This window comes from Tarenaya hassleriana, unplaced genomic scaffold, assembly GCF_000463585.1.
Source record: "Tarenaya hassleriana unplaced genomic scaffold, ASM46358v1 Cleome34, whole genome shotgun sequence".
In the NCBI taxonomy this organism is placed as follows: domain Eukaryota; kingdom Viridiplantae; phylum Streptophyta; class Magnoliopsida; order Brassicales; family Cleomaceae; genus Tarenaya; species Tarenaya hassleriana.
In genome coordinates, this window is record NW_010966542.1 from 369,388 (window position 1) to 395,026 (window position 25,639).

At 37.7% G+C, this 25,639-nt stretch overlaps 6 protein-coding genes across 9 annotated transcripts in view; 3 read left to right on the forward strand and 3 right to left on the reverse strand.

Annotated features, from left to right (window-relative positions):
- The window catches only part of LOC104821658, a 4,207-nt gene extending 4,030 nt beyond the window's left edge, over positions 1 to 177 (reverse strand). Inside the window, exon 1 of one of the 2 annotated variants that reach the window (XM_010552598.2) lies at positions 28 to 177. In XM_010552598.2, coding sequence (XP_010550900.1) covers positions 28 to 52 — 25 coding nt within the window. In that variant the 5' untranslated portion in view covers positions 53 to 177. The remainder of the gene's footprint in view (positions 1 to 27) is intronic. The other variant, XM_010552599.2, reaches the window with a different exon arrangement.
- A 560-nt stretch (positions 178 to 737) lies between these two features.
- On the reverse strand, positions 738 to 3,212 carry LOC104821659 (putative quinone-oxidoreductase homolog, chloroplastic). Its single transcript, XM_010552600.1, has 4 exons — positions 3,078 to 3,212; positions 2,240 to 2,381; positions 1,867 to 1,958; positions 738 to 1,776 (listed from the first exon to the last, which is right to left on the reverse strand). The coding sequence occupies exons 1-4, from the start codon at positions 3,141 to 3,143 to the stop codon at positions 1,075 to 1,077; spliced, it is 1,002 nt and encodes a 333-aa protein (XP_010550902.1). The 5' UTR covers positions 3,144 to 3,212; the 3' UTR covers positions 738 to 1,074.
- A 3,567-nt stretch (positions 3,213 to 6,779) lies between these two features.
- On the forward strand, positions 6,780 to 10,402 carry LOC104821660 (peptidyl-prolyl cis-trans isomerase FKBP62-like). The gene is made up of 13 exons (XM_010552601.1): positions 6,780 to 7,045; positions 7,143 to 7,229; positions 7,561 to 7,821; positions 7,914 to 7,988; positions 8,082 to 8,162; positions 8,255 to 8,449; positions 8,540 to 8,632; positions 8,739 to 8,914; positions 9,019 to 9,141; positions 9,220 to 9,366; positions 9,460 to 9,587; positions 9,968 to 10,065; positions 10,176 to 10,402. Coding segments are annotated over exons 1-13 (1,650 nt in total). The 5' UTR covers positions 6,780 to 6,861; the 3' UTR covers positions 10,178 to 10,402.
- Positions 10,403 to 11,329: 927 nt separating this feature from the next.
- On the forward strand, positions 11,330 to 12,936 carry LOC104821662 (serine/threonine-protein kinase OXI1). Its single transcript, XM_010552603.1, has 2 exons — positions 11,330 to 11,957; positions 12,051 to 12,936. Exons 1-2 carry the CDS (start codon positions 11,455 to 11,457, stop codon positions 12,865 to 12,867), a joined length of 1,320 nt encoding a protein of 439 aa, XP_010550905.1. The 5' UTR covers positions 11,330 to 11,454; the 3' UTR covers positions 12,868 to 12,936.
- Positions 12,937 to 18,073: 5,137 nt separating this feature from the next.
- On the forward strand, positions 18,074 to 21,756 carry LOC104821663 (tryptophan--tRNA ligase, cytoplasmic). Its single transcript, XM_010552604.1, has 13 exons — positions 18,074 to 18,136; positions 18,256 to 18,491; positions 18,598 to 18,717; positions 18,807 to 18,992; positions 19,164 to 19,215; positions 19,307 to 19,372; positions 19,614 to 19,700; positions 19,935 to 20,027; positions 20,152 to 20,232; positions 20,573 to 20,644; positions 21,030 to 21,098; positions 21,275 to 21,385; positions 21,540 to 21,756. The coding sequence occupies exons 2-13, from the start codon at positions 18,271 to 18,273 to the stop codon at positions 21,588 to 21,590; spliced, it is 1,209 nt and encodes a 402-aa protein (XP_010550906.1). The 5' UTR covers positions 18,074 to 18,136; positions 18,256 to 18,270; the 3' UTR covers positions 21,591 to 21,756.
- A 187-nt stretch (positions 21,757 to 21,943) lies between these two features.
- The window catches only part of LOC104821664 (flowering locus K homology domain), a 4,980-nt gene continuing 1,284 nt past the window's right edge, over positions 21,944 to 25,639 (reverse strand). For 2 of the 3 annotated variants that reach the window (XM_010552606.1, XM_010552605.1), the window contains exons 3-8: positions 25,402 to 25,639; positions 23,775 to 24,021; positions 23,127 to 23,275; positions 22,762 to 23,037; positions 22,469 to 22,666; positions 21,944 to 22,346 (exon numbers count right to left, since the gene is read on the reverse strand). In XM_010552606.1, coding sequence (XP_010550908.1) covers positions 22,179 to 22,346; positions 22,469 to 22,666; positions 22,762 to 23,037; positions 23,127 to 23,275; positions 23,775 to 24,021; positions 25,402 to 25,639 — 1,276 coding nt within the window. In that variant the 3' untranslated portion in view covers positions 21,944 to 22,178. The remainder of the gene's footprint in view (positions 22,347 to 22,468; positions 22,667 to 22,761; positions 23,038 to 23,126; positions 23,276 to 23,774; positions 24,022 to 25,401) is intronic. The other variant, XM_010552608.1, reaches the window with a different exon arrangement.

A 25,639-nucleotide genomic window follows, 5' to 3' on the forward strand; every position in this document is an offset into this window, starting at 1 on the left:
GCAACTAAAAAGGAGGATAAATTTTACCACCTCTGACGCTATCTCCACCCATCACTCCAAATATCTCGAGAGCGGATCAAAGGACAGAGCTTTTTCCAGGGTGCTCTCTCTCTCTCTCTCTCTCTCACACAGTTTCTGCAAGAAAGGGCTAGAGCTTCTGAAGAATCATTCTGCAATTTAATTGTTTTACCCTTTTAACAAAAACAAATAGTAATTAGAATGACTTCGTACCCAATTTTATTGAGAAGGAAAAAACAATATTATTAGAGGATATAGGTTGCTGTAAGTTTGTTATGTTTTCAATTTTTAAATTTGTATTTTGAATTTCATTTTCCTTCTTTAGTTTCTTGTATATAAAGTTATATGTGGTTGAAGATTTGAATGAGAATGAGAGAAAAATATCTGATTCTCAATAAATCCGAGATAATTAAACGAAAAAAAATAACCCTCGTAACCTTATCTATATACGACTTAATCAAATGAAAGAAATGAATAATTCTTAAATAAATCAACCTGGTCATACCAAAAAAAAGAAGAAGAAACATATGAAAACTGTAAGGTCAGATCATAACCAGCTAAGTGTCCATTTTACTTGGAAGAATACTCGTCAGTCCAAAATATCCGCTAGACGTGGTGAAAATTTTGGCTAAAAAGCCGAATCGAATATTGCCTGAAACGAATTCGATATATAGATCGAATGCTTATAATCTCTTTGAAACCGAATACAAACAAAAACGAATAAAAGTCGCCGAAAATTTCTTTCAATAAAAAAAACTACATAAACTGAACCAAACCAAATCAAATAGTTATAATCTTTCTAAAACCCACATAACCAGAACCGAACCGAAACCCACAAACACCTATCCGAAACAAAAGTAAACACAATCTAAGAAAATCAGACAACAAATACCAACATAGTGTGTGTGTGTGTGTGTGTATAAACCTATCTTGATGTCGTGTGTAGAACACAAAGCCAGTATTATCTCAAGTACCTTGACAGACACAGAGAGAGAGAGAGAGAGAGAGAGAGAGAGAGAGAGAGAGAGAGAGAGAGAGAGAGATCCGTAGTGAAGATCAGGGCTCGACGATGATCTTTCCGGTGGCATGACCATCGATACTCTTAGCCCAAGCATCTTCCGCTTTGCTCAGATTATGTTTCGAGTCTATCACCGTCTTTATCTTCCCTTCTTTCACCAGATTCACCATAAATTCCAGATTCTCCGCTTTCGGCATCAACAGCAGCGGAATCAGTTGCTTCTTCGACATCGTTATCTTCCTCACCGCGTACGTCCACATCGCCCTCGGCCCGGGCGTGATGTCTATCACCTTCCCATTCTCCGACAAATTCGGCTCGAACGTCGAGAACGGGATCCCCATCGCGCAGTGGATCACCGCGTCGTATTTCTTACCCGACGGGCTCTTCAGGGCAGCTCCCTCGGGTGTTCTGTAGTCGAGGACCTCGTCCGCTCCCAAGGATTTGACTAGCTCAATGTTCCGGGCTCCACAAGTGGCCGTTACATGGGCGTTCCCGAGTTTCGCGAGCTGGACAGCGTAGTGGCCGACCCCACCGGATGCAGCCGTGACCAGGATGTTCGCCTGCTTGTCCGAGGAGGAGGTGGTACCGTCGAGTTTTAGCCCCGCGGGTTGAGTTAGAGCCTGGAGAGCCGTGAGACCCGCGACAGGTAAAGCTGCCGCTTCAGGTGCCGACACTTGTTGAGGCCTGGAAACAGTTAGCTTTTCGCTCGCAACAGCGTATTCGGCAAATCCTCCTCCGGTCTTCCATCGATGAAAAACAAAGATAAGTGGAAAAAACCAACTTCTTGTAATCCAACAAGAAAAAAAAAATCCGATAGGCAAAAAACTTACCAAGTGGTTGAGAACCGCAACAACTTTGTCACCGGCCTTGAATTTCTTGACTCCAGGTCCAGCCTCGACAACTTCTCCGGCAACATCAGTAGCTGTCCGACCAAAATGTGAAAAAGATGAAGAAAATAACAGCATAATGCCATCGAATTGCTCTACAAACGCATCAACAACCTACAAGATAAATTTTCAGAGACCCTCTACGCAAAATAACAGTCACTCATATATAATTAGCTCGACAAGTTTTCAGATGACGCCTCTACATGTTTAGAAGAGTACAAGGCTATACAAGTATGAATCTTTGCATAAAAGCAATGTCAGAAATCAAACTCCATAAAAGTAATTATGATATTAATCCTCGAAACATTCAAAATACCGGGAATGCAGGGGAACTTGCGGGGTAGAAAAGGGCGGAGTAATCCTTTTTGAATCTTCCAATCAACGGGATTCAAACTAGTGGCTTCGAGTTTCAACAAAACCTCGTCGGTCTTAGGCGACGGAACTGGAACTTGGACATGCTGTAAACACATCATATAGGCAAAGGTAAGCACATCAAAAGGCCGACATGAAAATGCACGCGAGAACGAAAATAGGCGTTAGTTTCCTGAAACTCAGCATTAAACCCACTTCATAGTATATGCATCTGGGCATGTATCGGTGATTCAGTCCCACTTCCAGAACTTAATCAGCGTATCTTACTGGCATAACTTTCCTTTTCACCACCAAACTCAATTATATACAATCCAAATAAAATGTTCATGATTACTCGGTTCTATAATTCAAGTAAACCCCTGGAATTCATCTTCCCTCTCTATGCGGGTAAGCGTCCACCACAAAACCCCGCTTCGTACTAACCATGGATCCATTAGCGAACGATGATGTGAACTTTTAATCAATTTATCAAAATGATGCACCATTCCATGGGGGAAATTCGCGAAAAATCGCTTCGAAATAAGAAGTGGGTGCTCGGTAATCGCATATGTTGCATGCTTAAACACACAGGCATTCGTACGTATACATACACGTACATCACCCCGAAAACTACAGTATCTCCTGAAACACATTCGACGTGCGATTAATCTCCGTACGATGCGATCAATCGCAGAAAATCAAACAACAAAATGCAAAGAGATCATGAAAATCAAACAACAAAATGACCAAAAAACAGAAAACGACAACGAAATGACAGAACAACCAAAGAGAGATCCGTTCACCTTCAAGCCAGCGGCTCCGCCGCCATAACTGTCATATTGAAGGGCGTGCATGAGTTTTCCGGCCATCGGAGCAGAGATTTCTCGTCGGTGGAGATTTCCAGTTCTGGGAAAACGGCGATATCTTTCCCCTTGTATTGGAATGAACGAGTGGTTTATACTGAAAATACGCGTCGGGGGAGCAAGCATATTAAATGACATGTATGCCCTCTTCCTTCACTCTACGATCATGCAATCGCGGGGGTATAACCGGAATTGAGTAAAAGAGTATGTAGGTTTGCCACGTGGCAACGGTTACGCGTCGGGCCATCAGGCTTCGTACTCTGCATTTCGCTTGTTATGGCAATCCGAAAAATCATCTCATATTTGAATAGGATTAAACAGAAAAAAATCAAATATTTAAACCGGAATCCGATTCTCCTTAAATTATCACAGTTTTAAAAAATTACATAAAATATTTGAACTTTAATCCTCCATAAATATATAAATTATTTTTTATATCAATACATCAATCAATTAAATTTTTTTATCTCTTTTGTAAAAATCAGATATTCAACAATTTTAGAATATTTGAACCTAAATCTAGCAAATAAAGAAATTTATTATTCAGTGCCACCCACCCACAGTGCCACTGCCAATCAATGCTTTGGAATACAATTACACAAAACGTTGCAGGAAGAAAAAATATGTAAAACGTTGAGCCAAATGTTGGTAATATTTTCATTACATTTAGTATTTAAATCCTGTTTTCATAAAAGAATTATAGGTTTTGATTTAAATATTATTTTTTTAAATAGCATATATTATATATTACATTATAATGTTACCAACAAGTAACGTTAACAATCTAAGAAAAAGAAATTTAATTAATCACATTGGAATTTAAAATATTTTGTACAGAAAAAATCTTACATGAAGTATAAAAAACATTCAATGACATTCAACGAAAGAAAGTGATTTAATCAAAGCTTCGCCTAAGCGAAACAAGAACATTTAATGACATACGAAAAATGCAAAGTATGAAAGAGACAATAAATATGCAAAAAAAAAAATGGTTTGATTGGTTAAATTTAAATTTATAGAAATATAATTTAAAATTAGTTTCAATTAATTTAAATCTCTCGAATTATTTTATAAAATATCTAAATATTATTCATTTAAATTCGATATGATTTTACACGTTCTTAATCTCTTGTACAATGAAAATCCAAATAAAAGAAGGGGGGAAAAAAGTCAATGGGCCAACCCCTCCTTGTAAAGGCCCAATATCGTAAAGAATAATTCTTCTGACTTTTGTTCAAGGAACTCTTCTTCAGCCTTCTTTTTATTTAATTTTTCCAAGTATTGATTGATCAAATTCAATATCATGGAACTTTATCAATTTTGGTGTAGGATTATTTTCTATAAATATATATTGATCTTCATTTTTCTTTTTTATTTTCAGATAAAAGTAATTTTATGGTGATATTTACAATGAAAATCCAAATAAAAGAAGAAAAAAAGGTCAATGGGCCAACCCCGGCTTATAAAGGCCCAACAACATGGACGAATAGTTAATTCTTCGATGTATATAAAAATTCTTCTTCAGCCATGATTTTGATTTTATTTTTCCAAGTATTGATTGATCAATTCAATCTAATCGAATTATATCATTTATTGTGTAGATTATTATATATAAATATAAATCTATCATCATTTTTCTTTTCTTTCGGATGAAAGTATTTTCATGATGATATTTTCAGCATTTTGTATAAAATAACACATAAAATAGAAAATCATATAATTTTATAAAATCAATTAATCGAATAATCCGAGTAAAATAAAAGGATTGAATAAATTTTTAATTTCCTAAAAAATGGAAGATGCTTAGATACATATTTTTATGGAACAACAAATCTAATAAAACAATAATGATATCGAAACCCCAAATATCCACATAATCGCAATCGTATAGAAACCAAAACAAAACAATATTATAAATTCTACAACAACCACTCAAGACTTAGATTTATTTAGATTAATGTCTAAAACATGAGCAATTTGTACCATCCAAACAACTATAACAAGTTTTTCACAAAACATGAATGAAATATAAACATATCCTTATAAAACATTTTTATTTATGAATGCTTTAACATAAAAAAAATTTACAATATAGTTTTTCATTAAATCCATTTCAATAGAAACTTCAAGAAGGCATTTCTATAGTTATCCCACAACTCACTCGCAACAACCGAAACCATGTCTAAGAACCCTTTGAAAATCTTCGGACAGACTTCCAACAGATAGTTAAATACGGGCATCACCTTCTCGACCATGTCACTGATCTTAGGACAGATCCCACCCGACGTTCCCGCCGCGATCCGTTCTTTTATCCGATCTAACGCCATCGCAACGGCCTCATCGATCACATCGGCTGCTAATTTGCACAATTTCGGGAGATGGGTCTTGATCATCTCTCGTGTAAACTCGATCAATGTGTTTATAATTGCACCCGGGATCTTGAATGTGTGAAACACTAACACGAGCGAAAAAGCTGCCACGTGGAATATTAGACAGGAGATTAGATTACATAATATCCGTATTATGGAGAAGATTAAGTTTGCTAATCCAACTATCATTGTTAAGAAGAAGAAGAAGAAGAAGAAGTTATGAAGAATGATCGATGTTTTGATTAAGAATGTTTTGGTTGAGACATGATGGTTGACAACTTAGACATTGTTAGTTTATGATTGGTGGATGTTTTTTTAATTTAAGAATCAATTAATAAATATATATTTCATTAATTAGTTTAAGGGATTTGATTTTTAGAGTGTATGTCCATTAATTTGGTCTCTATGATTTGATTGTAAAGGAGAATTCGTCTCATGCGACTGTCGAAATCAATTGACTTATTTTTTTAGTTATAAAACTAACTCATTGACATAATTTATTTTGTGTTGTTCACCAAATGATCCATTTAGTATGTATTAAGAAAAAATATTTTGTTTTTTATTGATCAACAATTTTTTTTTTTGCAATTTACGTATTAGCCATAGAGATAGTCTATTTGATTAATAATCGAATTACAGGATCTGAATCGAATAACGAATAACTGTAATCAAATCGAATTATTATAATTTATCTAAAACCGAACCCGAATTAAAACCGAACTGAATTAAAGAGTAACCGAAAAAACTGTAAATTTCTTCAAGAAAATGAATATTTTTTTTATCATAACCGAAATTCAAACCAAACCGAATTCAATATAAAAACTGAATAATTATAATTTTTTTAAAATCGAAATAGGTTAATCCGAACTGTAACTCCATTAAGCCATCCCTAATTAGACGGACAAAATTGATACCTCGAGGCCGGCGACATCGGAATAAATATTTCTCAATTTACGTGTTAATTGGAAAAACATTCCCGATTTTGTTTTTTAATTTCTATACGAACCAAAAGGGCTCAAGGCTTGAGCATCCTTTTGCCTATAAAAAGCCCATGAAGATTATCAACCGTTGATGAAGACTTTGATCAAGAAGATTCCAAACCCTATCACGCAAAACCTTTTTGACGGCGTCATAGCCGTTACGGTCAACGAGATATGGACTCTGAAACCTTCCTGACTCCGTTAACGCCGTCAGTTCTGATAAACCATTTTCGTTTTTCTTTTTAAAAAAAGGAACACTCTAGAAGAACCCAGCCTTATAATCACACTTCGTTTCACGCTCTTCGCAAACTCCGTCTCTCTGATTCTCTCTCTAGATTTTGTTTCTCTCTCTAGCTTCAGCGATTTGATTTGGAGATGGACGACGATTTTCAGATGCCACCGGTCGGTGGGATGAACGGCGAGGAGTTGGATTTCGGCGGCGATGATGTTCCGATCCTAAAGGTCGGAGAGGAGAAGGAGATCGAGCAAGGGTTGAAGAAGAAGCTCGCTAAGGAAGGTGAAGGATATGAAACTCCCGAAAATGGCGATGAAGTTGAAGGTACTGATTCCAGTTATTTTGTTCGTTGCTTCGCTTGTTTGCCGAAGCTGAGGTTTAATCCAGTTCTGTGTTGGGAAAATGAATTTCTCTTCTGCAGTGCATTACACGGGGACACTGATGGATGGGACGAAGTTCGATTCTAGTCGTGACAGGGGAACTCCTTTCAAATTCACTCTCGGGCAAGGTGCGTGAAGTTTCTTTTCCGGGTTTTTTTAGGGAAATTGTTTAGATTCAATGTATTTGGATGTGTGGTGATTGAAAGAGCCGGAACAGATTTGAAGTGTATGTTTTCATCATCTGCTTGGGACAATCTTAAAGATGTCTAATCTCTTGGAAAGTGGTCGGGTGAAACTGTAATGTTGATTTGGCTGCACACTATGAATTGCCAAGTCTCTTCCGAAATGTGGTTGTTTAGTTTTAGCCTGTGGTTTTGGCGAAAATCGATCTTTTGAAGTGCTATTTTTTGGGTAAATCTGTTTTGCTATTGTCTGAGGCGGGTATTTTTCTGCTTGCAGGTCAGGTAATCAAAGGATGGGATATCGGTATCAAAACAATGAAAAAGGGTGAAAATGCGGTATTCACCATCCCTCCAGAGCTAGCATACGGTGAATCTGGCTCACCACCAACCATCCCTGCGAATGCCACACTTCAGTTTGATGTGGAACTGCTCTCTTGGGTTAGTGTCAAGGACATCTGCAAGGATGGTGGCGTGTTCAAGAAAATTCTTGCTGAAGGAGAGAAATGGGAAAATCCAAAGGACCCTGATGAAGTTCTTGGTGCTGCACCCTAACCCTTTAGTATTTTATACCTCAGTGCTTAACAGTCCTTGATTTTCTCTAATGGTGTTTCCACTCTTTTGGCGATTCAGTTAAGTACAAGGCTCGTCTTGAGGATGGCACAGTCGTTGCCAAGTCTGATGGTGTAGAATTCACTGTGAAAGATGGTTAGTTTTCTGATTTCTTCTACGGGGAGATGATGACTTTACTGGTTCTATTTCTTGGTATTGAACCCTCATTGCGTTTTGTGTCTTGAATAGGTCATTTTTGCCTTGCCTTTGCTAAGGCTGTCAAAACTATGAAAAAGGGGGAAAAGGTTCTTCTGACAGTTAAACCACAGTGTATGTTAACTATCTCATTCATTATCTTGTTCATTGAGTTTGGATGGGTATGTACGCGGCCTCTAATTCCAATTTGCTTATCAATGAGACAGATGGTTTTGGGGAGAAGGGCAAGCCAGCCTCTGGTGATGATGGAGCGGTTCCACCAAATGCAACGCTTGAGATCGATCTGGAGTTGGTTTCATGGAAAACCGTGTCTGAGATAACAGATGATAAGAAGGTTATGAAGAAAATCCTCAAGGAAGGGGAAGGATATGAGCGACCTAACGAGGGGGCGACTGTGAGAGGTTTGCATTTCGAATTTCAGACACTGATTTACATCCATCACATCTGAAATTTCGATTTTTATGGATCCTTTTTGGGTTTTCTGCTGGCAGTGAAATTGATTGGAAAGCTTCAAGATGGTACTGTGTTCTTGAAGAAAGGCCATGGTGAAGATGAGGAGCCCTTTGAGTTCAAAACAGATGAAGGTAAAGTGCGCCACTCTAAATTTCCTAGAAACTTTCCTGTGTTAAGCTTCGGACTCTTCCTGCTGTCTGTAATCATGGAGACTGATTTGGATGGAAACTCGAACAGAGCAAGTGATTGATGGACTTGATAGAGCTGTGATGAAGATGAAGAAGGGTGAGGTCGCCCTGGTGACCATAGAACCAGAGTATGCCTTTGGTTCTTCAGAATCAAAACAGGAATTGGCAGTGGTCCCACCAAACTCGACCGTTTATTATGAGGTTGAGCTTCTGTCCTTTGACAAGGTTAGTGCAGTTTCTGTTCTTTTTTCCCCTCTCCTTTTTTTTCTTTGCTTAAGTCGAATACTGTGTACAAGAATCTGACGGCATGATTGCTACTGAGTTTTCAGGAGAGGGAGTCATGGGACATGAACACTGAGGAGAAGATCGAAGCAGCTGGTAAGAAGAAGGAAGAGGGAAATGCACTGTTTAAAGCTGGCAAATATGCCCGGGCTTCCACACGATATGAGAAGGTAAATATCTCGATCCCTGCAGTGTCAGTGTATGAGTGCGTTAAACGCAATCCTCTCATCTGTTGAATTTCTTGTCAGGCTGTCAAATTCATCGAGTACGATTCATCCTTCAGCGAGGACGAGAAAAAACAAGCGAAAGCGTTAAAGGTGACATGCAATCTCAACAACGCAGCTTGCAAACTGAAGCTGAAAGATTACAAGCAAGCCGAGAAGCTATGCACTAAGGTAATAGAATCATGATTTTGCATTCTCCTTTTTGTTTGGGGTCTGCAAAACAATGAAATAGTGTATTTGTTTGTTGTGTGTATAATAAAATAGGTGTTAGAACAAGAGAGCACAAACGTTAAGGCTCTGTACAGGAGGTCTCAGGCTTACATCGAGTTAGCAGACTTGGACTTGGCCGAGTTCGATATCAAGAAGGCCCTCGAAATCGATCCCAACAACAGGTCTCTCTCTCTCTCTCTCTCTCTCTCTCTCTCTCTTATTATTACATGGTTATGTTCCCTTTTGATGGTAAAGCAATCCATGTATATAATAAAGATGGGGAGTGACTATTCCTGGATAAAGATATTCTAGATCATTGAGAGGGTCGTGCTGATTTCACATGATTTACTAGCTTTGCCTCTTTTACTGGCTTATAAACCCAGAACTCACCATGTGCACCATGTAACCAAGACAAGCATCTGTCCTGTCCTGTCAAAGAAGAAGATGGAAATCGTCAATTTTCTTTAAGCTGAAATCAAACCTGCCTATAGCTGCACTGTCCATCAAGGCTTGCTGTATTGTTTATTGTTCTGACCATTTTTTTTTCCCCCTGCGGTAACAGGGAAGTGAAGCTCGAGTACAGACGCTTGAAGGAGAAAATGAAGGAATACAATAAAAAAGAGGCCAAACTCTACGGGAACATGTTCGCAAAACTCAAATGTAAGCCTCTGCTCCAAGAAACAAGAGAAATTAATGGGTAGTCAAACGCGTTCGGTTTAATCGTGTTTAGATAAAAAATCGGATAATCTCGAATGTTTTGAAATGTGCAGAAAGGGAGCTTCAATGGGATGGCATGGGCTTTTAGGACCGTGGGCGAGTCTGAGTGTCGTGCTTGTTCGGAATGTTGTCGGGGTTTTCTTTTGTAGGTGAGGTTTTCGTATATTACAGCGATGGACGCCAAATAATATATGTTTGCATCGCCCATTTGGACTTTTTGTCTAACGGAGGATTAGCTATGACTATACTATATTTCATTTTTCTGTTTCCTTAAACTGCGTATTATTATACAACGTCCATGACTTGTCTCTCACTTTATCATTATATACGTGTATATACATATATATATATATATGATATTGAAATTATTCTTTGTATCAATAGAAAAAAAAAAGTGTTTAATTCGGCATCACTATCAAAACATCTCTTACTATGACTACCTGCATAAATTAAATTGAACGTGATCTAAAAATTTGATTTGCTATATTTAAACTAAATTAATATATTAACCGAAACAGAATTTAATATAAAACAAAAAAATACATGAAAGTAAGTCTAATTTGTGTGTAGTAAACTTAATTTAGATTTTTTTATATATATATTTTTTGGTATGATGTAAATGATTGACGATACATACAATCCTATGCAAGCCGTTTTTATTTGTTTACAAAGTAATTTTTATAACTTCTAAATTATCCTTAATCCAATTATATTAATTTATTTATTTTTTGGATAAACTATTGTACATGCATGTGCATGCCACCCTCGTATAGCTTTTTATAAATTTTCAACAAAGAAATTTAACTCTGCGAGGCACATCCGTATGGGCTCAGAGAATGTAAATTTAATCCATGTGATATTTACCCAAATAGGCCCACAAATAGAAGACCCATCAACATGTCAGAAAATGTAAATGTTCACATAATAATCATGGCCCATTAGGCCCACAACGGGAAGGCCCAATAAGTCTTCCCCCTCGCTTTTTTACTTTCAAAGGCTTCTAGAAGACCCTCGCCTCCGACGCGGTTCAAATTCCACAACCGCTTACCATGTCACCGATGACGTAAGCCCCCAGAATACGACACGTGTCGAGTTGACAGACCACGAGAGGCATGCTTCGCGGAGCCAACGAAGCATCTTTCGTAGCCCGATAAGGGCACAGCGGTAAATTCAGAAGGACGAATCTCCTTTGTTTCAAAATCTTCCCCGGCAAGGCAAAAATGTGACAGCCCCAGCATATGCTTTATTCGCCTTATAAAAGTGGCCGACAAATACGGAAGAGGAGAGAGAGAGGGAAGAAAAAACGAAGTGGAAGCTTTTGCACCGAGAAAAATGGAGGTCAAGCTTCCAAAAGCAGACGTCACGAGATTCCCCTTGATGACCGACGGTGATTACCACTACAACCACCGCGACCCGCCGCAGCCTCGCCTGAGCCAGGTCCCGAACCTCGCCTTCGATCGGTTGAATGTTGTATCGGCGTTGGGCCGAGGTGCTAAAGGAGTGGTGTTCCTGGTGAGAGACGGAATCGGAGATCGAGATTCGAGCGATGAAGTTTCCGGCGAATCTCTGGCTTTGAAGGTTGTACTGAGGGAATCGATCGAGAAGAAGAATAAGAAGCAGAGAGAGAGTGAAAATGGAGACGGAGACGAGTACAGGCGCGTGAGTTTTGAGCAGGGAGTGTTGAGCCGATTTGAGCATCCTCTGTTTCCGAGACTCCGCGGCGTTTTGGCGACGGACAAAGTCGTCGGTTACGCGATCGATTATTGCCCTGGACGGGATCTCAATTCGTTGAGGAAGAATCAGACGGAGAAAATGTTTTCCGACGAGATAATCAGGTGATTGATCCGAACTACGTCTTCTACAATTTGAATTTTCTGTTTCCTTTTCTTTCTTGGTATAACATCGATTTGATCATGTCTTGTTTCCAGATTTTACGCAGCCGAAATGGTACTCGCATTGGAGTATCTGCACAATCAAGGAATCGTCTACAGAGATTTGAAGCCGGACAACGTGATGATCCAAGAGAACGGCCACATAATGCTCGTCGATTTCGATCTCTCCACTAAACTGCCTCCGAGAACGCCGCAACAGTCTCCGGCATCCACCGCGAAACCACCGACGGCGAAGAAGACGAGGAAACGGTTCCTCCCTTTCCGCAGATGCTGCAACTCAGGGATCTCACCGGACGAGTCGGTACGCGGCAGCGACTCGGCGTTGACAAGCGAGTCCGACTCGTCGGGAGAGAAGTCGAACTCTTTCGTCGGAACAGAGGAGTACGTAGCTCCGGAGGTAATCTCCGGCGAAGGCCACGACTTCGCCGTCGACTGGTGGTCGCTCGGAGTGGTTCTGTACGAGATGCTGTACGGAACGACGCCGTTTAGAGGGTCGAACAGGAAGGAAACGTTTTATCGGATATTGACCAAATCGCCAGATCTGGTGGGCGAAACGACGTCGTTGAGGGGACTCATCAGAAGTTTGCTGGAGAAGGATCCTAGCCGTCGGATCACGGTCGAGGGAATCAAGGGCCACGATTTCTTTAGCGGATTGAGTTGGAATCTCTTGCTTAGGGTATCTAGGCCGCCGTATATTCCGTCGCCGGAAAACGAAGGGGGCGAGGGCAAAGATGGAATTATGAAAATCGACGTGGAGAATTTCGTCCAAGAAATATTTTGTGCTCGAGAGGAGATAAAAGAAAAAAACGAGGCAAGGGTCAAAGGGCTGAGTAATGAATTTTTGGTATTCTAATTAATTTATTCAATTTCAAATAAATATTTTTTTGGGTAAGTAATTGAAGTCGTATCGTGTTTTTTTCTATCTTTGCCACTTGGAAAAAAAAGAAAGTAAGATACGAACAATTGAAATAAATTACAATATTCTAACACTTTGAATCAATTCTTTTGATTTTTCTCTTTCTTTTCTTTGATTTGAATTGCCAAGGGAATATTGCCCATGCCTAATTCCCACTTGTTTCAAATAATATATATATATATATTTTAATAATACATATCTGATCGAAAAATAAATTTTTTTATAATGTTAAAATTCATCATTCTTTTGATCCAATTATATTTTAGAGAAAAATTAAAGAAGTTTGGAAAATACTCTTCTTCATATTTGGATTTGAACTCGAGGTAACAAATAATAGATTAATAAAATGAAATGTAAATATTGTTAGATAGTGGAAATTCACGAAGTGTTAATTCGATTATGAAAATATCTAAATAAATGTCAATTTTTTTTGAGAAATTAGTTGTGGAACTTTTAGGTGATATTGATGATAGATGAACTGTAAGCAGCTAATTTCAAAACAAATTCTGTGTCATTTATTCTCCCACAACTAGCCTTAATTTTTCTTTTTTTTTTACCCATTTGATCATGGATTTCCACTTCTTTAACCGTCGGGGATTGTGTTTTTGTAAACAATCGGGAATTGTATTTTGTAAAATTTCCAATTTAAGGTAAATATCATAATCACATTCATACAAAAAAAAAATTCAAAACAAATTTCTCTCTAAAATCTATATAAATGAATAAAAACAAGCATTATTCCAAAAAAATAAGAAATATCTAATTATTGTTAATAATTTTTGTATAATTTATATAATTTCTATTTTTTTTTACACAAGTATGATATGATATAATCGAAAGAATAGACAGTAGAATTCTGGATATTAGCAATTATCATAAGCAAGAAAAAAGGAGGCAACTAACAACTACTTCTAAGTTTTAATTAAACATTCAAAAGATTAGCTAACTATGAAAAGGACTATACCCAATTCATTTTAAAATTATAAGAGAGGGGATATAAAATAAAATAAAAACCCAAAATTCAATTATTAAAATACATACTCTCAAATTTTAGAGAAAAAATGGGAAAAAAACAGAGAAAGTGGGGTTATAAATCACATGAAACAGAGAGTTGCTGTCTGCTGTCAGAGACAAACCCACAAAAAGGCCATTGCAGAGAACATGAAATGATAAAAGGCATCAAACATCAAAACCCCCAAGAATTTTGTGACCAATAATCATCATTCTTCTCAACTGTTTTTTGGCTGTGCGTGAGAACAGAACCCTCTCTTTCACTTAGAGGGACAGCTGGGAAGTGTAGTCATTGGACCACAACATCTTCCAACCACTTCTTTTGTCCCCCCCCCCTTTTCTCTTAGTATATTTTTTCTTCCCCCTCCTTTTTTTTGTTCTTATTTTAATTTTTTATTATTATTACGATCCCTACACACAAATCATAGCATTTTTAATGCTTCCATCTTTGTTTTGTATGAGTTATTTGCATGTGTGGGTGGGGGTAGGGGCCAATATCTTTCGGCCTAGATGTGTAAGATCATGATTAATATGTACTTATATGGAAATTGAATTCAATTTTCAATTTTAAAAGTTTAATCTGTCGGTTACAAATTTTTTTTTAATGGATTAATCAAATTAGAATCCAATATAAAAATAATCATAAAAACAAATGAAAACGAAATATTTTTACAAAACGAAGAATTATTCATATTAAAAATCAAGTTGAACCAAATCTAAATAAAACCAAAACCAAATATAAAAAAAAATAGATAATCCCAAAATGATAAAAAAAATTATAATAGAACTGAAAAAGAAAACTTATTTGTGTTTGTTTGTTTACTACAACCGAATAAAATGATTTTTTGCGCTTTCTTTTTTAGTGACCCCTTACATATCGATATATATACACACACACTGTTGGATCCATATTGTCATCAGTGGGGCACATCATATCCCTAGTCACTATCATGATACGCAAATAAATGCCTACGCTTGAAATTTTTTCAAGATCCGTTAGTGTGTGTATATATATATATATCAATATATATCAATTTGGTGTTGTTGGGTTTTGGCAAAAATCGATCTTTTGAAGTGCTATTTTTTTTTTGGGTAAATAGACTAAGTAATTAGTGACATGACGCTTTTCGATTATATAAGGTCATGTAAAAATTTGGAAATTTTTTGTTAATTGAACATTTTTTAAGAGATTAAAATTCATTTACTTTTATTTCTATTTTTTTAAAATAAATTCATGTATTTGTATGAGAATTTTCATAAAAAAAATGTGTATGATTTTTTTTTAAATTTTGTTGATGTGGTGGACGACTGACGTGACGTCTTTGCATATGTATCCGTGAATTAACGCTCGTATATATAATATACTAATATACCACATCACCTATCACATTCGTTAAAGTTATAGGGTAATATAACAATATTTTCAAATTTCATTTATTATTTTAGTACCTATCAAGTTTATATTTATTTACAAAGTTTGTTATTTGTTATTATCTTCATGTAATGTAGTGATGTAAATGGGCCGGTTCGGACCAGATCGGATCAACTCATTTCGAGCCCATCTTTTTTTAGTTCAGATCGTTAAACCCATTTTTATTCGGATCAGGAATATCACGGTTCGGCCCAAACCGCGCTATTTCGCAAGCCAGCTCGCGAGCTAAATAAAAATAAAAAATTAAATATAATTAAAAAATATTAAGATAATAATAAAAATAATAATTAATATATTTTAAAATAAAAAAAAATATTTAAAATTGATAAATCTTTTTTAAAATTATTAAAAAATATTAAAAAATAAAACTAAATTATTTTTCTGGCTTTTGTACTAGGGTTCGGACCAGATCGGATCAACTCATTTCGAGCCCATCTTTTTTTAGTTCAGATCGTTAAACCCATTTTTATTCGGATCAGGAATATCACGGTTCGGCCCAAACCGCGCTATTTCGCAAGCCAGCTCGCGAGCTAAATAAAAATAAAAAATTAAATATAATTAAAAAATATTAAGATAATAATAAAAATAATAATTAATATATTTTAAAATAAAAAAAAATATTTAAAATTGATAAATCTTTTTTAAAATTATTAAAAAATATTAAAAAATAAAACTAAATTATTTTTCTGGCTTGCGAACTAGCTCATGGATTTGCCGAATTAGCTCGCGATGAGCTCGGCTCGTGACGAACTAGCTCGTTTAGTCCATTTTTTTTCGGATTCAAATTTTTTAGTCCAGATCGAAAAAATATAGGCTGACTTGCGTTGTGATTTCTGAGCCGAATTCATTTTAACATAGTAATGTGATATATATATTACTTGTCTGAAAGTATATAACACCTAAAATAACTAATTGCAAGTGGGACCGATGGAGAGAGGCCGAATATTTAAGAATTGGCTTCTTTTTCCTAAAATTTAAAAAATACCCTACCCCTCCCCCCAAAAAAATGTTACATAATTTAAGGTTATATCAAATCAAATAATGACATAATGCATATGCATAGTTTTACAAAAGCTGAGATATGATAAACTAACTATAACTATTAATAGGGTTCTCATTAGTCGGAAAAAATGTTGACATTTAATATATATAGCTAATTATGATTATTTTTTATAATTGAAAAATTCACCTAATTTTTGGTCTAATTATATCTCCCAAAAGATCGAGAAAGTCTATGTTAATATTCCTTTCCAAGTGAGTATCCGAACCCAGGAGGAGCAATCTTGGATAATTAAATATGATATTAGTATTGTCCTAAAGCAAAACCTTTTGTTAGAAAGTGACTTAATAAAAAATAAGCATATTCTACATGACCAGGTCAAAATATATATACATATATGTGTGTGTACATATCGGTCATTTCTTTATTATTTTTGAGGCTTTAGATAATGTTTTTGTTCATCATCCAACGAGTCAATGGTTTGAATTGTTTTTGTTAGAATGAATAGAGATAATATATATATATATATATACACACGCGAGGGAATAAACATATGTTACGGTCGTAAGTTTTGACTAATTCCAAAGCCATTTCAAGGCCAATGCAGACCCGGCGGCGGGAGAATAAACACATCGAATGCTCATTCAGCTCCTCAATCTGGCCCCGTTTCGCTTCTCGCCCCGAGGCAGAGCCGCCTCCAACTGCACCACCACATGTCTGGCTGGATTGAATCAACCGGCCAAGGAAACAACCAAACCCGAAGAACCTTGGCAGCGATCACTCTCCAGACAACTATGGCGGGAGGGAGAGAAATGACAGGATCTTCCGCTCCCGCCATCTGTTCGTGGTCGAGCTCAAACAGAAACTCGACCGGCTTATTCGGAACATCATCATGGTTGGTCAATCCGGCCCCAGCAACAGGAAAACATCCTTGTAAAAGACTTGGTTTTATCTAACAGACCATCTTGACTAATGTAGGAACAACTACTAATGAGAATCGGTTCGTAAGTTCAAAACTAAATTGAACCTATTTTATTATTTAGAATTAGAATCAGATTCAGTTAGGTAATATCACGTGTAATATCGTAACTGATATACAATAATTTTATTTTGCAGTGTTAATTTAGTTCTGGTTTTGGTTCAGTTGTCGGCCACTCGAAGGAACCGCTGATATTGGGGTGAATCTGATCACTTTTAAAAGTTAAAGGCATAATCGACAAACACTGAAGAATCTTATTCCTAAATAGGAAAAACGATTTTTATTTTAAATCCTTGTGTGATCTTCTTTTTCCTCACTTCCAACGCCTAGTCCAGAATATTACTCAAATAACCTATTTTTGTCGCAGCAATTTCAATGTACATCACCAAAAAATTTTTTTTTTTTTTTTTCAATTTTAACCCATTTTTCGGTTGAAAAAGTCCGAAATACCCTTTTCGTTTTATTTTTTGCGACCTTATTACGACTAACAATATACAACTAAAATAAGACAGATAATTTTTTTGCCACCTTTTTTAGAATCAATTGTAACTATATTTAGAATTAATTACGAAGTCGTAATAACGAAGTTGTTTTCGAACGGATAAAAATCACGTATTCATTAAGGGTAATTTCGTCTTTTCAACAAAAAAAAGTGTTATATTTTTTCTGGTGTACACGTGAAATAGGTGCGAGCCAAGTGGTTCATTTGAGTAAAATTCCCCGCCTAGTCGCCAACGCGCCGCCGCTTCTCCTCCGCCGTGGGATAAACGGGAAACTGCTCGTGGTATTCTCAGATGACAGTGCCTTCAATTTCGTTCGAAGCATTCGTTTACGGTTTAGAAATGTAATATTTGACGCGTTTTTCGCTGGCGTCTTATCCGTCGAATCTGGGTGAGTTTCTAGGTTTTCGCCGTCACGATGGAAGTGGAGAAGAAGGAGGAGGTGGAGTCTGAATCTTCGGAGCAGGTGGTTAATCCATGGGAAGTCTCTGCCAAGGACGGCGGCAAAATCGATTACGACAAGCTGATAGACAAGTTTGGTTGCCAGAGGCTCGACCAGTCGATGGTCGATCGTGTTCAGAGACTGACTTCTCGTCCTCCTCACGTCTTCCTCCGACGCGGCGTCTTCTTCGCTCACCGGTTTGTATTTCAGCTCGCTCCTGTTTTGCCGATTAACGTTTTCTTTTTGCATATACTGGGTTGTGTTGAAAATTTCTATCTTTGGTTGTTTCAATTGGGAGATTAGCGATTTCAATGAGATATTGGATGCGTATGAGAGAGGGGACAAGTTCTATCTGTACACGGGACGAGGACCTTCGTCGGAAGCTCTGCACTTGGGGCATTTGATTCCTTTCATGTTCACCAAGTGAGTTAATTTCATAACTGAAGCTGATGTTAGTACCTTAAGAATTAGGTTCCTGGGTAAATGCGAGGACGCTTCGATATGCATTGCAGATACTTACAAGAAGCTTTCAAGGTTCCCCTCGTTATACAGCTTACTGATGATGAGAAATGCATGTGGAAGAACTTATCAGTGGAAGAAAGCCACAGACTTGCCAGAGAAAATGCAAAAGATATCATTGCCTGTGGTTTCGATGTATCAAGGACTTTCATTTTCTCCGACTTTGATTACGTTGGTGGGTAAGTCATCACCTTCGAGTCTTTCAAAATCTGGATAGCTTTTTATCTTTTATTCTGCTGTCTTTGCTCATATGATACCTTCACATTGAACCCCGTTTAGCGTACGAGATGATCTTCTAGTTTACATCATACTTTATGTGGCTGATCGTTTGCAAAAAAACTTTTGTGCAGTGCTTTCTATAAAAATATGGTGAAGGTTGCCAAGTGTGTCACACTTAATAAGGTACCTATCTTTTACAGTTTTACTTCTCCTTGGATGGCATAATGTGGTACCAACTTTATAGTCCTGATTTTCATCCGATAATTTGTGCTAGGCTATGGGGATCTTTGGTTTTACGGGTGAAGATCATATTGGAAAAATCAGTTTCCCTCCTGTGCAGGTATGTCCTTTTCCACATAGGTCCGTCCGATACCTGTAAATATGTAACAATTGTGCCGATGCTATAAAGGATGCAATCTCTCATAGGTGGGCTGTCATAGCACGCTTAGCTTCTTTCTTAATGGATTAATGCTTTCCATACAAAAAATGCTTCTTTTGAGCAGCGCCTGTCCTAAATTGTTTGATTTTATGAATTGCAGTTAAGTTGAGTATGTCATACCTTTATTAATATATTATTTCAGGCAGTTCCGTCTTTTCCAAGTTCTTTCCCGCATCTGTTCACTGGAGAGGAAAATCTCCGTTGCTTGATTCCTTGTGCTATTGATCAGGTGTGCCGTCTTTTTCAATTGGATCTTAACCAGTTTGTTTTTTGGAGGGCGTAACTTCTCAATGGAATTCATAAAATTTTGGGCTGTGAACCTGAGACATATGTATCAATTTGTTATGTGATTCTTTGCTGTTGCTGTGTTTCCAACGTTGGTTTCGCCGTATAACATGCCATCCTGAGATATTGGATGTGTGATTTACATGTTTGTATCAATTTCTATGTTTGGTTTGTTCAGGATCCATATTTTAGAATGACCCGTGATGTTGCCCCTCGGATAGGCTATAACAAGCCCGCCCTGATTGAGTCGTCATTTTTTCCAGCATTGCAGGCAAGCACTTTCTTAAGAATTGTCTAGTATCGGTACAATTGATAGAGATGTATATGTACCATGTATTTTTTTTTTCCCTTTTTTGTTTCTGAAAGATGAATGCTCAATAATCCCTTTTTGACAGGGAGAGAATGGAAAAATGTCTGCTAGTGATCCAAATTCTGCTATCTACGTGACCGATACTGCAAAGGACATAAAAAACAAGGTGATTTCTGAAACTTTTAATTTTTACCAACTTTGTTTCATTACATCTATGTTAGCATATCCGTTCTGGTTTCTGGCAACAACCCTGTGTTACACATATGCACTAATACCCATTTTTCCTGTTTGTGTGTGTGTTCTTCCAATCATTCGGCCCCACCAGAAAATTAAGATCTTTAGAACTGTGAGGACAGGGTATTGGAATGGAAAAGAAAGAATAAGCAACTTTGATGACTGATGAGAGCACCCGAATTTTAAAAAAATTAGATACATATGCTACTCGTACTAAGGAATGTACATAACTGCAGTCCTGTTTCCTGATTTGGCTTAGCTTCTATGAGCAGATAAATAGATACGCGTTTAGTGGTGGGCAAGACTCCATTGAGAAGCACAGACAACTTGGAGCAAACCTCGAGGTACCAAATGCCTTGTCCCTCCTTCTCGACTTATTCTGTGTTAGTAGTTTTGATTCTGCTTTTGTGTTCCTGCCACGGTCATAACCAGAATTGTGAGTTAACTAAAGAACAGTATGAGAGGTAGTTTTTTCGAGTTTAGGTACCGAAATCCATATTTTATTGGGAAACTATCAACCTCTACCTCGTATAGGAAAGATTTTAACACAGAACTCGATTGAAGCAACTAAAGGCTATGCTTGAAGATCATGTTGTATGCCGTTCACTTGTGTTTTTGTCTCATAATGGAGACCATTAAACACTGATTGCAGATTCATTTTAAACTGTTTTCTTGATACCTAATGCAAGTGATCTAGTGGCACTCATAATCAAATTTCTACATTTACAGGTAGACATTCCCGTAAAGTATCTGACTTTCTTCCTAGAAGATGATTCTGAGCTTGAACACATAAAGAAGGTATGATGCTACTTGTGTATCATAGATTATTGTGAAGGAAAAACTTACGTTAAGTAAACCCGCTCTCTGCCATACCAAGCTGACTAAAGGGTTACAATTAAACATAAATCAGTTATATTTCTTATGTTAATTATACCAAACCTTTTGTAAAAAGTAACACAATCTGAGTGGCTCAGGAGTATGGAGCAGGAAGAATGCTAACCGGCGAAGTAAAGAAGAGGCTCATCGAAGTTTTGACAGAAATGGTGGAGAGACATCGCAGGGCTCGAGCTGCGGTGACTGACGAGGTAAAACCCTTAGGGTTCAATCCTTAAGCAAAGATAGGATCTTTGAACAGATGATTAGTAGCAGCATATTCACTGTGATATATTCTGCAGATTATCATATATGTCTCTAAAACTGACCCCCCAAAAAAAAACAATTCTGCATTCTGAGTTTCAGATGGTGGATGCGTTCATGGCGGTGAGACCTCTTCCAAGCATGTTCAACTGAACTCGGAAGAGAGCCATTTGGTTTCAAGATTACGTCAAACATTTGATCTTTACATTTTGTAAGGTGTTTCAGACAAAAGTCAAGTCACATTGTACTTCTGCCTTCTGGGTTCTGATGGTGTTACAGATGATGATGCTTTTACTTGCTCCTGGCTTAGTTCATTTAATCAAAGATTCGGGTCTTCATACATACAATACAAATTCGTATTGTTTCTTTATATATTTATTTTTATATACAAACAAATGCTACACAAAATCTATGTTTGGCCTTTTGTCGGGGACGGCAGCTGTACGGATTGCCATGCGCGCATGACAGATGCAGTAACAACTCCTCTCTTTGCATACTCTAAAGAGTAAAGAAACATATGCTCTGATAGAAAATGATTATGACGAGAAAAACAAAGGGATCCGATGGACATCCTCCTAACAAATGGGTTCTTCTCCTATCCCCATGAAAGACACAGAAAGCAAAGCAGATACACAAAAACCCTAAACCGGTGGATTTGGGTTTCTGTTTCTGACATTAAAAAACGATTACTACAGCCACGCCTACGGTTCCTCTGAAAAGAAAGTCTGTTTATCATTATTATTAGTAGCCGTAGCCAGAGCCATAATCAGGAGCATAGCCACCGGGTGGAGGGTTTGTGGCCGGAGATGCGTAAACGGAGCTGTGGGTGGCGTATGGATTATAAGCTTGCTCTGCCGTCACAGCTGGCTGCTGTGCTTGCGCTGACGCTCCTGCTTCCGCCATGAAATTCTGCACCATTAATGAGGGGAAAAAACCATAAACAGCTTGGTGGTGGAATCAATCAGATTCATCATCATCGCCATCATAGCATATATGCTTTTATTAAGATGGTTATGTAACCAATCAATCACCTGGACAAGCTGCTGAGCGGTTTGAACTTGTGAAGCAGTACCGCTGATCTCAACGGTCATTTCACCAGGCACTCCCCTTGTTTCCTGAATGGTTACTGTTGCTCCACTCGCCCGTCTTATGTAGCTTATGCTTGAACCTGATGTCCCGATAACTGCGTCAGCGTACGAGAGGGGAATCTGCATTTGCTGTGTCACCTGCTGAAAACCCGGGCAAAAAACTGTCTTTCTTCCATTTCTACATGAGAATAGAACTGCTGTGAAGTACAAGGAAGAAGGCAGTAGTAGTAGCTGACCTGAGTGACCATAGAGGGTGCTGATGAAACATGCACATTCATTGGAGGCTCCCTTCCGTACGCAGATATACCTTGATGAGGCTGTTTCTCCATAGGAGGAGGTCGCATTTCGGGAGGGTAGTAATTGTCAACGTGCCTCGGAGGCGGTGGCATATACGGAGGAGGGTTGTGCCCATAACCACCTGGACCCCCACCAGCATTCAAAGGAGGACCTTGAGGTGGACCCCACGGCTGGTGCTGAGGCATATGATCCATCTGCCGTGTCGGCTTCTGCATCTGTTTTGTAAGAGAACAGTTACATCAACAAGAGTCCATATATCCGTCGTTCATACGGATAAAAAGTGGTGGCCAGAGCTGTAGGTGACCTGATTTTCGAACAATGGGATAATGCTACGATCCACCAAAAACTTTCGGAGATGCAATCCGATCAGCTCCAGGGCTTTATGCACGCTTGATGGTTCGCCCACAACTTCAACCACCCTATCGTCTTGAAGAGCAAAGACAGGCAAATCCTCTACAGAAATCCAATTCACAATGCTTAATGAAGAGAAGTAGCCCCAACAAAAGAAAGATGGTGGAACTATATGGTCGGGCGAAGCTTAGAGGCAATATTTGAACATAAATAATGTCAAAACCACAAAGTAAGCATCGATTTTGATTCTAGAAAAATTCAGACTAGAATTGCTAAAGAAAATCAGAGTGTTAATATTAGGAAACAACTCAAAAGAGGTTTGATTGGATATAATAACCAATCCTTCTAATGCAAAACACTTGTATACCTAAGCTCTCAGATGCAGCAATAAAGTCACGAAGAAAAAAGGAATCACTGCTGATAACAACAGTTTGATTTAAAACCGCGTTTCCGCCACTCCATGTTCAATATAGGAAATTATCAGTATCAAGTCACGTGACAGAAATAGTCCACAGACGACAGAAACCAAAAAACAATACAAGTATGAGAGACTTCAAAAGGCGAAAAAATTGAGAAAAATATGTTAGGTTAAGAAGGAGACCTGAACCAAGAACTCTGACAACACAACCAGAAGCTTCTTGAATAGCTTTAACGGTTGCTCCCTGTTTCCCTATCAAACTTCCAGCCTGAGCTGCTGGGACTAGTAGCCTTGTTGAGACCTTAGAAGGTGGTGGGGCTTGAGAAGGATCACCATCCAAACCATCAACAATCCTTCTGTGGACTCTCAAAAGGCCATCCATTGCTGGAGGTAATGACGAATCGGGTTCTTCTTTAGCAGAGACCATAACCTGCAGACAAAAACATACAAGTAGACAAGATGACTCGACGAAAAAAGCTTGGGACTTGTTATCTTAATCTCTGCAGTTATCGTCGCATATGATGGGATATTTCTCAAAAGCATCAGACAAATCTACTAAAGAAGAACAATCTTATACGCAATTCAACCAGTTAGATGTTTATTTCTTTGTTGTACCCTTAATCAGAAGATTTTGCCCACAATGAATAGGTCATATACTAAGCCGAAGATTGCCCACAATGAGTAGCCATAGGCAATCTTCGAGACATTATAGAAGTTTTTAAAGAAATCTTAGGTTGATTCCCCACTTGGTAGACGGATGATTATCGTTTAATTGTTGCTCCATGTAGAACATAAGTCAAAAAACTCATTGTCCACATAGCGTAAGACCCAGTTAAGCAGGTTCCAGCATGCTGCAGAAAGTCTGTGGCAAGACATCAATCATCCAGGTACTGAAGTTACCCGAGAAAGTGCAGCGCTTCATCAAACTGATGTTTGTGCAAGAAGGATATTCCCTATTCAGATAAACCTTATCACTTTGTAATGCTCAAGGCTGATTCTTTCCATCTGGCTTTGATTCTTCATTGGGGACCTTACCCGTGATTGATTCTTTTGCCATATAACTTGCAAGATGGAACCTGCACACATTCATGGCCGTCACAGCAATAAAGGGAACTGTACTCATATCTTATCAATTTCCTTGATTATCTTCCTCCTTTCACTTGACGAAACTGATAAGTATGAGCCTACCCATCACCATACTTTGACAGTGTGCTAATTAAGTTCCTAAGATCTTTCAAAATAATACAGTAAACAGTTTTCCAAGACTTTCGTAAAATACAGAATCTTAACACAGCAATTTTCAGAGGTGAAGAGTGTTATCAATATTTATGAGTTAAAAAATTTCTGGACCTTTTCTTGAAATTTTTACACGAATTATAAAGCAATTAAGGGAATTCTATTACTTGAGGTTGCCTACCTAAATGATTTAGGTTAATTACCAATAATATATGTATTCCACTATATCACCTCTTTTATCAAGAGGTTTTTAGTTTTGTTTTCAAAACCGTTATCTGATTCGTAGCTGCAACACACATGCAATATATCATATATTCATATGTGCACCCAAGACCAATTAAGCAGAAAATTGTAAAGATAATCCACAGGAAAAAGCATATTATATCTTCTGAAAATATTTGTGCCACAACATTGTAGGAACCTGTACCAATAATTGTCTAGAAAAAATATATATTTTAAAACAAAAATACCAATTAATAGAAAGCAAAGAAATGTATAAGCTAAAAGTAAGTGACAGAGTCTCATCTTCTAAATAACACAAAATGTAAGGGCAGGAAAAAGATAAAAGACTTACAGCTCTTTCTGTTGTGCCAGGAGGACCATCCAGAATCTTAATCCGAGCCCGTGTCTCCTCAACTATTTTCTTAATGACATCCCCTTTACGCCCAATGATGCTGCCAACTTTCTGTGCAGGAACCAACATGCGAAACACAGTCTCTCCAGGCCATCCAGGCCACCTCTTCTCCTCACCCCCAACTACTGACCCACCATCATGCTCTGATCTCCGCTCAAACTCGACGTGCTCAGGAATG